The sequence below is a fragment of the Sturnus vulgaris genome, chromosome 4, assembly GCF_052056855.1.
Source record: "Sturnus vulgaris isolate bStuVul1 chromosome 4, bStuVul1.hap1, whole genome shotgun sequence".
Lineage (NCBI taxonomy): Eukaryota > Metazoa > Chordata > Aves > Passeriformes > Sturnidae > Sturnus > Sturnus vulgaris.
In genome coordinates, this window is record NC_142246.1 from 41706726 (window position 1) to 41722977 (window position 16252).

The window sequence follows — 16252 nt, forward strand, 5'->3', positions numbered from 1 at the left end:
AGAGCTGTGTGGTTGTGTTAGAAGCCTCGGGCTGTTATTAATCAGTGTGAGAAAAGATTAAGCAGGGAGAACCATGGCAACCATGTAACATTTGTGAATGAATCTGTTTCCATAAGACAGTTCCTAATGTGCAGTACTGCATATTCTAAAATAGATGTATTCAAAGTAAGTTGGCGCAGAAACTACAATCCATATTTGGGGAATGGCAGTTAGAAATGTTCTCTGTTTATACCTTTGTCTGATTTAAAAGCCAGGTGTTTGCTAGGGAAGGCAGGACCCTCTCTTGGATTGGAGAATGTAAACCCCCTCCCTCCGAATTATTATAATTTTGAAATTAAGGGGCTCTCAGGCAAAGATATGAGGACAGGAATAACAGTTCTTTACTAGTATGTATAAGAAGGCAAATAAAACAACAACAACTATGGAATTAATAACAAACAGAACCAGGGACCCTGTGACAGCCTTTTCAGCCGAGATGGCAAAGGAGGGAGGAGAGGCTTTGCTTCACAAAGCCCTGGGGCAGTCGATCCCGGTGCCCCTGCAGGACTCTGAGGAGCACTAAGCTGGAACTGCAGGAATGAGCAAAAGATCCCGGTCTGGTGGGTGAGATGTATCCGAAACTTTGTGGCAGCAGCTGGAACTGCTGGACGTCCCAGCAGGGCAGGGCGGTGTGGGGCTACAGCGCAGAGAAACCCAGAGCGGAGCCCAAGGAGCAGCGGGGTTGAGGGAGCGACGGCGGCTCCCAGCAGGGCAGGGAGAGGTGGGCTCAGAATTCCCGGGTACCCAGGCAGACCGTGATAGCTCGCTCTTTTAGAGAGGGAGGTGTTAAAAAGGTCCGAAGTTATGGCGAATTCATTTCCCCAGGCAACAGCAACTTCCAAGCGAGCGTGTCCTCCGTGTCCTCCAAAAGCCGCAGAGGGAGAGAAGTAGCAATTGTCCCCCCGCTCCTTTTACCTGGGCCCAGCCAAGCCTTTGTTTTCTCAAGAACTCATAAGTACCAGCAGTCAGCGTTTCCCAGCAACTCATGGGAAAAATTCTATAGGTAAGAAGGAACAAAGGAAAAGAAACCTAACTCTCAACAACCTTGATTATCTTTATTTCATGGAAAATGGAGACATGGCAGGATACTTGAGGGTTTTATGTTCATTCGTTGGCTGGAAGTGATGTCTACTGCTAGAAGTGATGTTTGTATATAATTAAACATGATTTTCTGAGTACAAAAACTGACCTCATCAGTTATTTATTTGGATTATATCTGGGTTTGTTGTTTCTTTCCAGTGACTGTTATAGCACTCAGATCATAGGACCAGCAAATACAGAAACTACGATGGAAATTTATTTCACATCAAATCATTGGTGTTCCATCAAGCATGATGATTTCATGACAGATATCGTAGAACATAAGCCTTTTATCAGTTGTTGGATAATCTGTAATCCTCTGATATCCAAAGGAGTTTCCTCTTGTAGGAGAAGGCACTGCCAAATCCTTCTAAAGAGAGTGAGTCCTAGGGGCAAATTACCCATGATGTGAGCTTCAGGAACTGCAGACAAATGACTCTGGGTAACTGTTTGGAAATTCATATTGAAAAGACAAAATCCAGAGGGAATATTTTAAGTAATTAAAATTTTATATTGGCTAGTTTTTAAAAAATATTTTCTTCCAGTGTCCTGACTTGATTTCACTCAAAGTAGCCCCAGTTAAATATTTCTAGTGATATGGAGCAGAATAATCTTTACTGAACTTTTTCACCAGTATTTGCTGGTGCTGTCACATAGCCACCATTTCAGTCAAGGTGCAATCTCCCTTCTGTACCTCCAGGAAATTTGCTTTCTGACTTCTTTTCTCTGCTGCCTATCTGGCAAGTGACATTCATAGGTAATTTTTACTGATGTGCACTGCTAGTGGTTTTCAATTCCAGGAATCTTGTATCTGCTGTGCTGAATGGGGGACTGGACTGAATGGGCCCATCTGATATTCATATCGATATTTCTGTCTGGCAACAAATGCAGAAGAGTATGATGTAAATTAATGCATTTGAAAGGCAATGGAATTAATTAAATAGCTCCTCTGAAACTTACAAACTTGGCAAGAGGTGGTTGTGCTGCCTGACCTGGTCACATTGCAAAATAAAAAAATAATACCTGAGTTAAAATTTCATCTTACATAAACTGAAAAGTAGTGCACAAGTGCCTGCAGTTTCCTTATTACTGATGACTTAAATTTTGTGTCATTTTGATTTTCATCTCATGTGATTTATCTTTTGTGTCCGCACCTTTGTCTTTGAGGAAAACTTAATTTTGTCTCAGTGAGGGGGGCGGTATTGGTAGTAAAAAAGAAAGTTCTCCACCTGTTTAATGAATGATGGAGTAAGCTTTTCTTTTTACAACTGTATTGCTATGTCTGTAGGCTTGTTGCTTGCCTGAAATACACTTTTTCTCTAGTCCAGCATGCCACTCTGTCCTTTTCTTCCTTCTTGGGGTCCTCCCATTTTCCCTCTGCCCTTTGTCATAAACTCTGCATTCCTCTTGTCCTATCACACATCTTTGCTGTACATTGGCCTTGAGGGAATAACAAAACTGCTATTAGATACCATGGATTTGAGTGCCTCTGTCATGCCCCAGTGTTCCATTTTCCACTCAGATAAACATAAATCTGTCAAGCTTTGAAAAAAATGTTGTCGAGCTAAATGTTTGGAGTCAGTTTTCTCTATAGGCAAATATGTTTGTTTTACAAAAAGCAATATTATTACTTACAGATATGATTTGAAAGTTATCTAAGAAATGAAGACTAAGTAAGGTATCACCAGTACCTCACACTTTTGTCTATACAAAAGCACAGTTACATCAAATGATGGAAACCAAGACTTTTGTTCCATAGGAAATATTTCAATATCAAAAATTAAAATTATTTCAAATAAAGGTGGAAGAAGGAAGTAAAGTTTCCTTTACAATGATGGTGTTAAAAGTCTTTGTAAAATACCAAAGTTATATTTTCATGATGACAATTTTTAGTAATTTCCAGTGTTTCCAAAACTGAAGCTGTCCAAGCCATTTCACTGCTATTTTGCAACAGTTTGTCTGGTAAACTGCCAGAGAACCTTGGATGTTTTGGATCTGCAGGTGGGTGTGCTATGCCAACACCAGGATAATCTCAGAATTCTATGTACTTTTAAAACAAGCTGGAACAGAAATATTACATTGCCCCACAAAATGCTGTAAAAAATTCTATATGGATTGTTAACAACTTCTATACTAAAAAAAGGAAACATATTTTTATCAAAAGGATAAGGAAGAATAAATTTAACCTGTCACAAACTGTTTTAATGGGATTTCTAGATTTTTGTCTAGCGTGCAACTGTGTACAATGGAAAGGTCCAACACCACTGATATGACAAAGGGTTTTACCTGGTGGATTTTTGCTTCTTACAATTTTGATATATTTGTGGAATTCTGGAGGCAGAGGGAAGCCATAGAAAGGTCACAAAACTTCAAGCAAAGATAAACAGCCTGTCAGAATATGTTTAGGAAATGACAGTATAAACCACAGAAAAACATATACATAGGAGAGGAAAACATACACCCTTGGAAAATACATTTCCTGGTTGGAAAGCTGTTGAAGCTTTGAGCTGCTTATGTTGCTTCCTTGCTCCTTTCCAGTAGATTGTCTTTGTTCAGGTGTTAATTCCATGTTCCCAGGCACCCAGGTCTTAGGGGAGTAGATTTTCTGCAGCAGGTATAACAGAAGGCATTGTGGGTATCATGTCTAAAGGCCAGAGCATTTTTTGTCCCAGAAAAGGAGATTGACTGCCTTTTTGGCATAAATTTTACTTAGGAGTATTTAAAAAAATATTACAGATGCAGTGCAGCACCAGAGCATTTCTTTTGTAATTTTCAAAGAGGCTTGTGTTTTCTCCTTTGCACACTGCAAAGAAAAGGCTTCTGTGTTGGTAAGTTCAACATGCATTTTAACATTTTTTAAATTCTGTTGCAGTTGTAAAATGGCATCTCAGTTCTTGATTATTTATCCTAGTTCTCTTATGTTTCTAGTACAAGCTTCTCTTGATCAGGAAATAATTTTCCATGACTGTGCTATTGTCCCCGCTGCTCCTTAGCCCCGTGGCATCAGCTGCAAAATTGTGTAGCAATAATATAAGTGCTAAAGCATCTGAACAACTTTGTTTTTCTATTTTTACAGAAAGTTCAGACATCAGTCCAGATGTGTGATGAGAGGAATTTTAGTTGCACAGAAGGCTTTTTGGCAGGCTCTTGTAGCATATTTAGCCTAGATAACTGACAGGAATAAAGTTATTGGCTAAAAATATCATTATCCAAACTGAATTTTATTTGGTTTTTCAGAATACTTATTTCCCTCAAGTTTGCCTCTTTATTAATGGAACTAATAAGCTCTTATTTGAAAGATCTAGGATTTAAACTGTGGAATGTGAGTTTCTCTTTTACTTTAGGTACACCAGAATACCAAAAGGTGCAATAAAAAGTACTGCAAGTTAGGTAGAGGCACTAAACCTCCTGACTCCCCTCAACATCTTAAACCTAAGTCAATAAATGTAAATATTAGCTTATTTCACTCTTTAAAAATCAGAAAAGTAGGTAATTATTTCATATTCTTAACTGAAAAATAAAAAGGGTTATCTTTAGAAATTTCACAAGCTAATCTTGAAAATAAAATGCTCAGCACTCCAAATAAATTTGATAAATGTGTTGAGCCCTGAGGCCTTAGTACAATTAATGTACACATTACCTTTGTAATAAGTTGTATACCTGATTATAAAGTAAAAACACTGGTGGATCTGTTAAAGGAATTAGTTCGTGTTTGGGGAAAAAAGATAATGATAAAGTAATTAGTATCATAAGTTGAACAAAGATTTAAAACTGTGGTACATGGCAGTAATGGATTTTGAACACAGTTAATGAGCATATTAATTGCATTCATTTTTAATTAGGTGGAAAAAATAGTGGCCCTTTAAATGGAGATAATAAATGTGCAAGTCAGTCTTGCACAAACATGCAACACAAGAATTTATTGCCTGCTGTCTAACTAGGGAACTGGGAATCATTACAAAGATTAGATTTACTGAAAAAAAAAATCCAGGAAAAGCTTTAGTAGAAAATGTTTATGAGGTAATAATTTTCACATTAAGTAAAATTTGGCATATTTGGTAGAGTATGTGTGTGCATGCTTTTTAAAATATGAGCCTTTGCTGTCATCAGAGGTAGGACTGTTTGTACCCTTGAAAAGGACTCTGCTATTTACAAATTTAGATTTATGTGATATGTATTTAATATATGACTACACACGCAAGAGAACATAAAAATATCAGAAACCTCAGAGCTTTCTCAGAGGTTTGTTATGCTGATGCTTAGGATACAAATTGTGGTTTAAAAGTAAAAACTTGGCTCGGGAGCTGCAGCTGAAAACAGCCGAGTGTTTGCCCTGGTTTAACCAGCGCATGCTCACCTTCCCAAACCACCAGGCTGTGCTGCCACTGGGGCTCTGGGGGATTCAAGCTCAAGTAGGGAAAGTGCAGCTGAATGCTCAGTGTTTATTCTGTCAGTAGGCGGCTGGGGAATTGACATGAAGCAGGTTAAAGCACTGAAACCAGATGTACCTTCTAGAGCAGTGGCTTTCCATGTTTTTATGACTTGGGAACCCACTAAACATTTCCAGTGAAACTAGGACCTTTGTATGCCATACGGAAGTTTATTGATGATTGACTGGCATGTCTTAGTTACCTTTCATGGATCTGGTTGAAGTTTTACACCAATCCCAAGGGATACCCAGAACAAATGTTAAAAGCAATGAAACTAAGTCAAATTTAGTATGTTTCATTCTCTCAGCATTCCCCACCCATATGTTCCTTGTCAATATTTCCACAATACTAGGTTCTTTCTGACATGCAGTGAGGTCTAGGTCTTTGCTCAACAAATGTCTTAACAAATGCTGGGATGTGCTTAAACTCCTTCCAAGTTTCCCTAAGCCTCAACTTAACCTTTAAGAAGTAATTCACCTCTGTATTCCAGGAAAGCAAATTTTCAATGCCAAAAAGCCCCCAGACTTTCACTGGTGGCATGTAGTTGTACTGCTGGTGACATTGCAGAACGAATTACTGTGCCACTCAGGAAACTAAGGTCTTTTTTTTCTCTGATTTTATTCTACCCTGTCACACATGTGGTAATTGCTTTCTGTACAAGAAGCAAAACCATACATTTGGGTCTCTTTAAAATGCTAACTCTGCTTTTATTTTTTTAACCTCACTGCATGATTTTATTATGTATGTATGTCAGTAGCAACTTGGGAGCTCAGTTTAAAATAGCTGACTTTGGCTGCATATTTTTAGCCTTTAAAAAAAAAGTTGCAGAGTCAGTTTATTGGTTAAATTAGGAAGTTTATAGAATTTTTGTCAGTAAATAAACTTTTTTTTTTTTTCTGTTCAGGTATGACTTTGTAGAAGTTGAAGAGCCTAGTGATGGCACTGTTTTAGGGCGCTGGTGTGGTTCCAGTACTGTGCCAAGCAGACAAATCTCCAAAGGAAACCAGATCAGAATAAGATTTGTGTCTGATGAATATTTTCCTTCTGAACCTGGATTCTGCATCCATTATACACTTCTTATGCCAGTAAGTAACATGTTTCAGATCAAAACATTGCAGGATACAAAATCTTTGAAGTGGTAGCTCAAAAGAATCTTTAAATAGGGTAAGATTAATTACTGTTTATTTCTTAATAATAATAATAGTGTGCAATCTGTCTTCCTGAATTGTACATTTTGTTTCTGTTTTTTAACTGAGTGCTCCTGTGGTTCTTTTTGGACGGCTTTGGACTAGGAAGTTGTGGGCTCGGCTGTTTGTGTGGAAAATTCAGTAAAATGTTTGCATTCCTAATACTGTACTGTGGAATAAAAAACAATTCCACCTTTGAGAAAAGGACAGATCAGTTTGTGAATCAGCAGTGATGCTGAAAGAGGATTGGGAAGTTACAAAAAAGAAACTGAAGAGATTAATGTTTTTATTAGTCAGCTGCTATTAGACATACTCAATGAGATGATTATACCTAGTTCCCAAACAGAAAAGTTCTTATGATTCTAGATAGCTTTACTATAGAGACAAAGCAGACAATCCATAATATTAATTTTTCATTGTACTTTTTTCTTGTAAACTGTATTTTAGGCTTCTGTTGAATGTTGCTTAAAGCTTGGAAGTCACAGGTATTAAACTAGTCATTTTCTTAAATGTAACTAATTTCACCATCAACAGTTTTCTGTTACTATTTTCATGAAATGAAAGATCTGTAATAGCAAAAAAATGTTTACAGAATTTTAAGGATGAGATAATGTCTTGAAACCTTAAAATGGAGGAAAACAGGAGTTGTCTTGTTTTAAAATAGATATTCCATATCTAAAGAGAGTAAGGAGTATTTTTTAATTAAATTCCTCATAATTCACTTTGAATCTCTTAAGTAGTCTCGTGGTCTGTGTTGGTAGAAAATATCTCCTAGCTCAACAAAAAATTGATCAAATGAATCCATGTTGCAACCCCAGTGACGTGCTTTGCTCAGAATGCACTTGGCTGGCTTTATTCTTCTGCTATTTTTACTCCTTCTCCCCATTGGCAACATTTCAGTTATTGAGAAGAATATATTTAGCATGCTGATGTCAGTGTAGTGTAGTGGGGGTGGGATGTTTGTGTACATATATATATATATATATATATATATGTGTGTGTGTGTATGTGTGTTGCTTTCCTATAAATATTTTTAACTACTTATGCCTAAGGAAGAAATACTTCTAAATGGACTAAAGGTTTGATCTGCATATTTGACTCTTTTATGATTTAGAATAACTTTTTTTTAGTAGAATATTATGACCTGATAATGGTAAATTTTAAAATTAAATAAAATGTCAGTCTCCAAACTTGACATAAGGCCAGGTTTAAACTTCAGTACACCCGAGGGCAGAATGTAATAAGTATGTTTACTTTTAGAAAATGGTAAAAGAAAATCACTAAATGCATGTATTTGTAGGGCTGGTGCCAAATTCCATTGTCACAGCTCTAGTATTACACCCTACCTGCTATGTATCTGTCTAGCTTATGTATGATGCCATTTCTGTGGAATTGATTAAACATACGTGCATGAAAATAAGAATATATGTATAATTATTTTTGTGTCATGCTGTACAACGGGACTGAGTTTATTCCTTAATATTTGATGGCGAAAACTGATTAGAAAATTTAAATTACCAGCACTCAAAAAACAATGGTTTAATGTTCAAAATAGCTACACCTAACACATGCAAGAGACAAGAGCAGCCTACTTGCTGTCATAAGAATTTGGAGTGAGCCTCAAAATGTGCAGTATAGCAACTGCTTAATCAGTTAATTTCTAAATTTCCCTCTAAAAGAGTTGTGATTTTTTTCAACAAAAAAAGTTCTAATAGTCATGCAGAATATGATTACACATTTCAGACAGAAGACTGTAAATTAAATAGATATTGTTTAGTTCCAGGATTAAACCTGCTTCTTGTACCTAAAGGAATTGAAAACCAACGCAAAAAAAAAAAAAAACCCAAAACAAAACAAAAAAGTAGTTTGTTTTACAACTAGAAAACAAAATTTAAAGCCTCCCTCCCACTTCCCCACAAAAAAGATGTCAACTATAGGACTGACCTTAAATTTTAAATAATTCTTGCAAAATCATAACTGGTTCACTAAGAGATTTAGTTCAATGAGTTGGTCCTAAACAGTTAATTTTCTTTTCCTTTTTTTTTGATAAGTAGTGGGAAGGGGGAGATGCCTGGTAGACTAGCAATGAGAGATTGTTTGAGGAGAAATGAAGCAAAACTGAAATAAAACAGTGCAAGCCTGTTTTGGTATTTAAAGGCCACACACAGAGAGGGGCACTGGACACATTTTCAGGTCTATTAAAGAGCAAGAGAAATGGCTTTGTTTAGATCTGCTGTAACTTATTGTGTATGTATATAGATATAATTTTTTTAGTTTTGTTTTTTTTTTTTTACCTTGTATATTATATTTCAAACCAACTTTTCATGTGATAAGTAGTAGGAGAATAGCTATTGATCTGATTACTTTATTTCTAGGATTTAGTCACTCTAAAGAAAGGACTCACAGCCATTCCAATATCAGTGGATGTGACATCATTCTCTAGAAAGGTTTGATGCAGGATTGGAAGACACTGCATAAAATCAGTGCACATACTGTAAACAAGCAAACCATTCCCCAAGAAAAAGATGATGCTTGTCTTCTGATTCTAACTAATTAGTGGTATTTAATAATTTGAATTTCTTCCATTTTAAGTTGAGTACTGTGGCTACATTTGGAACTTTCCGTGATTCTGGTCTTAGTCCCACTTTCTTTCCCCTATTTTATAGTTAAAAGTTAATATTGTCTGCAATATCGTGAAGTGAAAGTAAGTGTTGAAAAAGCTTCTTCTTATTAAGCAAACAGAATTTGTGTTATTCCAAAATTATTATGCTCCTTTCAGCACAGCTATTATTCTCAGTCGATCTTTCATGCTCTGCCCTGTCACTTACTCTGTGCTACTGGTGAGCTGCTTTATTCATAAGGACTGCCTAGTGATGGTTCTCAATTTTGACCAGCTATCCATTTATTAAAAGTCATGATTTTGGCAGCACTGTGCCACCTAAACCCTCTTAGAACTTTATTGCAAAAACAATCCATATTTCATTTCCTTTCCGAAATTGAGGGAAATTTTATAAACTCCTACAATGTACATTTGGGCCTCAATCTTCCTAGTGACTTGTTTAGTTTAAACTATGTCAGTTACAAGTTTGGCAGAGAAAACTTGATGTAATAAAGTCCATTGTTAGTTGGGGAGTGGGTGAATGGGATACTTGATGCCTGAGGTGCCATTAAGGAATGCATGACTGATTGCCAAAGTAGTTATTAATTATTCAGGGCACTCTGAACAAAGCAGCTCCAGTTAAAGTTGAAGCTGGGGGTGACTGTATTCCCCTTCTTTTTTGGCATATGGTAGCATGTCATTTGTCATCAAAGATCATGCCAAAGATCTTTGAAAAGAACAGACTTAACCCTCTTTTATGCAAGCAAAGATGAAAATCCAATAAACTGTCTGAAGACTGACCTTGTTTAAAAGTGACTTAGCAGGTGGTTTGGGATTTTGGTGCACTACCTGTTTGGCTACGTGGGTGTCAATCCAAGAGAGTGGCCTGGTTTGATTTGCTTTTCTTTTTCCCCTTTTGATGCAGAGATTTTTGTTAGTATTGCTCTTGCTCTTAACAGTAATGAAAGTTAAATATATATTCTTTTGGAACTATCTAATAATAGTTCCTTTATTTCATCCAAATTGGCTAAGTTTTGCTCTTTAAAGATTGAGCATGTGACTTTTTCGTGGAACCTTTTTAATTGAGCTTGTTGACTGAAACAGGCAAATAAAATTAAAATGCTAATAGAAAAAGTGCATAAAACTAGAACAGAGAGGAAAGCTCGTACTCTGCTTTTGCTTCCTCTCCCAAGTCTATAGATTTCACAGCAATCGGGTGTGTTTCTAATGTGTTTGTGCTGAAGCCCAAGAGATGCTTAACTGTGTCTGCAATAACTGGAAATCCATCCCGAAACATCATAAAGAACATTATTGGTCTCCTAAACAAGTTTTTTTCTGCACTCTCTTTAGAAGTGGTCAAAAGGTTTTAGAAATAAAATTATTTCAGGATTTTTTTAGCCAAGGTGGTATGAAGAATCAGAAGAGCGGATGAATGTTATGTAGCACTTTGGGATGCTACGTGAAATGAAAAAAAGCTGTGAAAACCCTTCATGTTGTGAGAAAGACTCTAAAACAAAACCTCTGTGTTCAGTTTCCACTGATTAGGTACAGTGAAACCTTAGTCTAGATAATTGACCAGGCTACTAAAAAGGCTCCAATGTGCAAATTCCATGTATTAATTTTCTTTTGTGTGGCAAAAATTAATTGTAAATCAAAGATGTTTTGGAACTAATTCTTTCCTTGGAGATTCCATTTTGCATTAAATTCTTGCTTAATGTCTTAGATGAGATAATTTCTTAGATGAGACGTTAAATATTACCCCAAAATGCATAGATAGGAATGAAATGCTTCAGTTTATAAAAAATTTGCAAAAAGTGCAAACTGAGAGTGACTATTATCCATGGGACTAAAATGAGTGGTGGGGAAAAAAGCCTTTGAGGGAAAAGAACCTCTGAAGTGTACTTTCTAATTAAATCATAATGCTTTTTTTCCCTGTGACCATATCTCATTCTGTCCCACTGACATCATGAAATGTTTAAAGATGTGTGTGTGAAGCAGACTAGCAGAGAGACAAGGTTAGACAAGAATCCAGCAAGATTATGGACCTGCACAGAAGTCCATAGAAGTGTATCCTTAACCTCCACAACCTGAGGTGTCAGTGAGGATTTTCTGAGACTCTAAAAGGAAGAGTGATATTTGGAACCATTTTGGTGTTGTCATTTAGTTCTTAAAAGGAATGAGCATACATATCTGATAGCAAGTTTTGCACTTTGAAGGACAAAGTTCCCTTCCCTTTGGCCAAAATCTGAATACATTTTCTCATGTAGTACATGTAGTATAAACCATTTATTTCATATTTTTCTGTGATGTTAGTCTTGCAGAGGCTCAGGTTCAAAAGAATCACAAATTGTTTCATTGTCTGTAGGAAAAAAACCAATTCCATTTCCTTGGATTAAACATTTTTGCAAATTTATCATATATTTGCCTAAGATTTAAATTCATTGATTTGGGAAGTTTATTGAATATCACATCCCATACCACTGAGGCAAGAGATAAAAATTCAGCTTATTTTCTTATTTCTAAATAAGTAGCAGTAATTTCAAAATTAAATGCAATTGCATTACCACAAATGTCATGCTTTGGTGTTTTTTTCTTTACATCAAGTTCTGTACAAGTTTTCTTCTTGAAAAGTTCAGGACTGTTCAACGAGTAGCAAAATGCTTTTATTTTTTAATGGAACATTAATATGAGTCTTAAAACTTTAATTTTTGAGTTCTGGGGCATTTTTTTGAAAAAATGTATTGAGGGGCAATCACAACAAATGACATGGACAAGAGCTCATGAAAACTACTCTCCTTTTAGTTCTCCAGAGCATTATGTCCAAGTTAGGTCACTCTGTGCCGACTTATTTCAAGCAGAAATTATTACCATAACCAAGAGATGGGGTAATGCAGCTGTCAAGGATACCCTTTACTGCTCTTCATCCCAAATAATGTGTTTGATCACATATTAACCCTCTCCTCCCACATGAAAGCAGACGATAGAATGATTCAGTGGAAACAATTAAAAACCCTAAAAAGTGAACATGGTTAGAAAATATTTTGGAAAAGTATGTCAAATACATGTGACAATCTCTTTTCTTCATTTTCTGTAAGTTACCCAAAGGCATTTGCTAAATTTCCATTTAGTAATGAGTATTTATATTGTCAGGGATTCTTTTTTAGTATTTGAAAACTTTATTAGTGTCTCATAGCATTTCAGTAGAGAAGTTTATGTGTGCATATTTAACTTGGAAATGAATTTTACCTGGTCTATCATTTACTTGTTTGTAGTGTTCTAGTGTAAATTTTAATGTTGTGTGCTCTGCTGTTTTCAAAAATTTGAAAGTTTTCTATGAGGGTCCTCAAACAAAAAAAAAAAAAAACTTCAAGCAAGGCTGTGACTTAAGAGCAATCTGTATGTAAAAAAAATGTCACTCTTCAGCTATAAACTCAGGGATGTCATATAATTGGAGCTTTGGATGCTACTTCAACATAAAAATTTTACAATAATGTTCAAATGTTCCTTTAGTCTTTCAAGATTATTCTGTAGTCATGGTTCAAATTTATTTGTCCAATCTAATTGGTCATATCTATCCTAAAGAATGCAGTGTATCAATTATTTGTAATTTTTTTATTTAATCCTTTACTAAACATTTTATGAGCTAGTTTTCACTTGATATGTTTGGTTTAAAAAACCCAAACTATCCTCCCCCCCAGAAAACCCAACTGAACAAAAAAAGGCAACAAAATGTCCACACACAAACATCCCACAAAAAAACCCAAGCAAAAAACTTAAACAACATCAACACCTTCCTCTTCTCCAAAGTTTTTTTAGCAACCCATATTTTTTATACTTTAAGTACTATAGTATCGTCTAGTTGGTTTTCCCTTCTCCGATTTTCAGGATCAACATTTTTGAGAAAGCATGCTGATGGCTTCTCTACAAATTCCAAAGCAAAGTGATTCTCTCCCATTCTCAAAGTAATCCCCTGTGTAACTGGCACAGTCCTGATTTTTTTATTTCAAATACTGAGACGTTGTGTCTGACATGGTTTCTAACTGAAAAAAGGGTAAGCAAATGTACATTTGATACTAGGTTTCAGGCACCACCATAGTTTTCATTTATGCCACTTATGTGCATCCCTGCTCTGTCTCTATTCATTACTAGTGTCTTAGTCATGCCACAATCCTATCCGTTGCCTCACCCCAGCAAAACAGGCAGCAACTAAGCAGAGCAATGTGTATTGTGCTAAATTTTCTTACTATGATTCTGGTAGGAAAAGGCAAAAGCAGAAATGAAATGAGCTCCACAGGTTGGTAGAAGCACCTGTTTAAATTCAGGAAAAAAATTCTTGACAGAGTAATAACGCTGTATACTAGCTTCAGGGTAAGAGTTTGCTTGTGGGAAGATTAATGTGGGATATTGGTAGTGGTGTTAAGACAAATTCTTTTGTTTCTTAAAAAGGGGTAGATAATAAGCACTATGGGAATACCAAAATTTGCACCTGTCTAGTGTTTGCAGTACCTGGCCTCTGGTGTTACAGATGGGGATTATGAGCTGTCATTTGTTAGCTTCTGTAACTGCTTAAAACCTTTTTAATTATGATGATGAAAAGTTTGGCTGAAGAAGCCAGGATTGTTGTTGAAAAGCTTTAAGTTTTGTTTTCATGGGAAAGTCTAGAAAATCACAAAGCTGTCACATCTGTTCTTGCAATTATCTCAGGCTAGGGTAGTAGACAAGGAATTCAGGAAGGCTGCTTCCATGTTTGCTCCTAGCTGGCTGATGTTGAAGAACAGTAATTGTTTAAAAATAAAAATAAATTTTAAAAACCGTGCACGTGGAAATGGAAGGCAATTTTTTTGACCAAAGACCTTTCCAGAGGCTTGACTAATAATTTCACTCTGCTTTTGAGCTGAGCAATAAATCACAGGAAAAAAATAGTAACCATTATTTACAAGGAGAAATAGAATGCTGGTCTTCATATTGAAAGGTATGCTTTAATGCATGAAAGACCCAGTTTAAAGGCACTTGAAAGGTGGAGGTGTAAAAGCAGATGACACAGCCTTTCCAAGAAATTCTGCATATAATCCTACAGGCCCTGTGGTGGTTGGTGAATTCTAATAGCCTTTCCCTTTCAGCTGTGAAAGGGTTTCTTGGGGAGCTCTGTAATAACTCTACCCTGACATCCCTTACAGCAGTTCTTGGTCTCATCTGTGTGTGTTAGGAGGATAGGGGATTTTCAGTGTAGTGGTGTAGATAATTAAATCAAGACAGTGATTTATTGTTCAGTATCTAGCTCTGGTGTCTTTTGGTGGCAGTTAGCTACAGAGTTTGTCAGTAGACATCTCTTATTCTAAATATTCTTCTAACAGTATGACAAGCACCCCTTAAAAATCATGACCATTTTTAGAAAGACAGATGCTGTGCTAAAGAAATTTTGTTAGAAATCAGTATCTTAATAGTTTAGTGAGCAGTTGGCATAGTAAATGCAATTCCTGATTTTGAATTTTCAAGTGTTTTATTTTCACTATTTTTCTTACTATGTCTGCATGTAAGCATTTAAAAGGGCACTGTCTCTGAAACTTGAAAACCCCTAAGATTTAAAATATATTTGGAAATAAATTTTTGTTAACTATGCAACCAACCCTGAACTTCCCTGCTGAATGACAGAACCAAAATGACTAGGTAGCCAAGGAGAGTAAGATAACTTAGTTGAGCCAAATTATCAAACCCTCTCAGTCATCATCTGTATTTCTTGAGAGGAAAGGATCAAATGCCAAATAATTTTAAACTTTCTATCTGGAAGGACAGTGAGCCACATATATGTAAGCTTTTAATATGTAAGCTGTTAATAGGGTTGCCCTTGCTTATCTACTAAAATCATTCTGATCTGCTAAACTCTTCCAATTTGTGTGTGCCTATTTGCTTTGGGCTTTTCAATGTGACATGTTCTGGGTAATCAAAAGTTAATAATAAAATACTTCCTCTTCTTTAGTCATCTGTGTAATGCCTTTTTGGTTTGGAATTCTTGTCTTTTAGTTTAAATAAATTCTGTCATTGATCTCCTCCTGTTTGCACTCTGTCAATATATATAACTTTAAATACCGTATTTACTTTATTTAATTGCCTTTCTGCTTAAGAGACTCATAGGCACCTTTCATGTAGGAAAAAGCCCTTTGCAATTAGGTGCCTAAAATAGTAGTATATCTTTATGCAAAATTAATGTGGAATTAAGGTTCAAAAGAGTGTTTTGAAACTATAAAAACTTCTGAGTACAGCTCAGATTTTCACCAAAAATCTAAGATAAATGGTCAAGTTAACAGTACAAATACAACTAAAAAATTTCGGAAAGTTTTTCAATTCTTTAAATTGGAAAAGAGATTTGCTGTTAAAGAGGAAAAAGAAAATCTTAAAATTTCCATTATAAAGTTTGATATTTCATCACCTGAAACTTACAAATTACAGAGGAATTTGGAAAATCAATCCATTAAAAGTCCTGGTGAAAAGGACCAACTTTTCTGTGCAGGCCATTTCAAAAAAGTTGTTGATAATTTTAAAACACTTTTGCCCATCTAAGGAGCATCATTAAACAAGTAATAAAAAGCCACAATTTACTAAACTAGTGCTATACAAAAATGCTAATGATACTTCATATATAGAACTGATCTAAATTTTGTGGTGCATATTTGAAAGAGTAACAAAATATTAAGGTGTAGTCAGCATGAAAATCTGAAACCAGAGAAAAGTGATTTTACTAGCACCATTACTTTCTTAATTTTTCTCTAAACTTGATTTCCTAATAAGTTATGACAGTACAATTACTTTTGAAAGACTTCTCCATTGTCCTTAGTTAAAAACTTACTAATTGTAATCTCCTAATTGAGGAATTAGAAAATTAATAATCAAGCAATTAGAAAATCCCCCAAGAACACTAG

At 35.7% G+C, this 16252-nt stretch overlaps 1 protein-coding gene across 2 annotated transcripts in view; it reads left to right on the plus strand.

Annotated features, from left to right (window-relative positions):
• Positions 1-16252, plus strand: part of PDGFC (platelet derived growth factor C) — a 124354-nt gene that overhangs the window by 84320 nt on the left and 23782 nt on the right. For both annotated transcript variants that reach the window (XM_088163675.1, XM_014883684.2), the window contains exon 4: positions 6454-6634. In XM_088163675.1, the coding sequence (XP_088019801.1) occupies positions 6454-6634 (181 nt within the window). The remainder of the gene's footprint in view (positions 1-6453; positions 6635-16252) is intronic.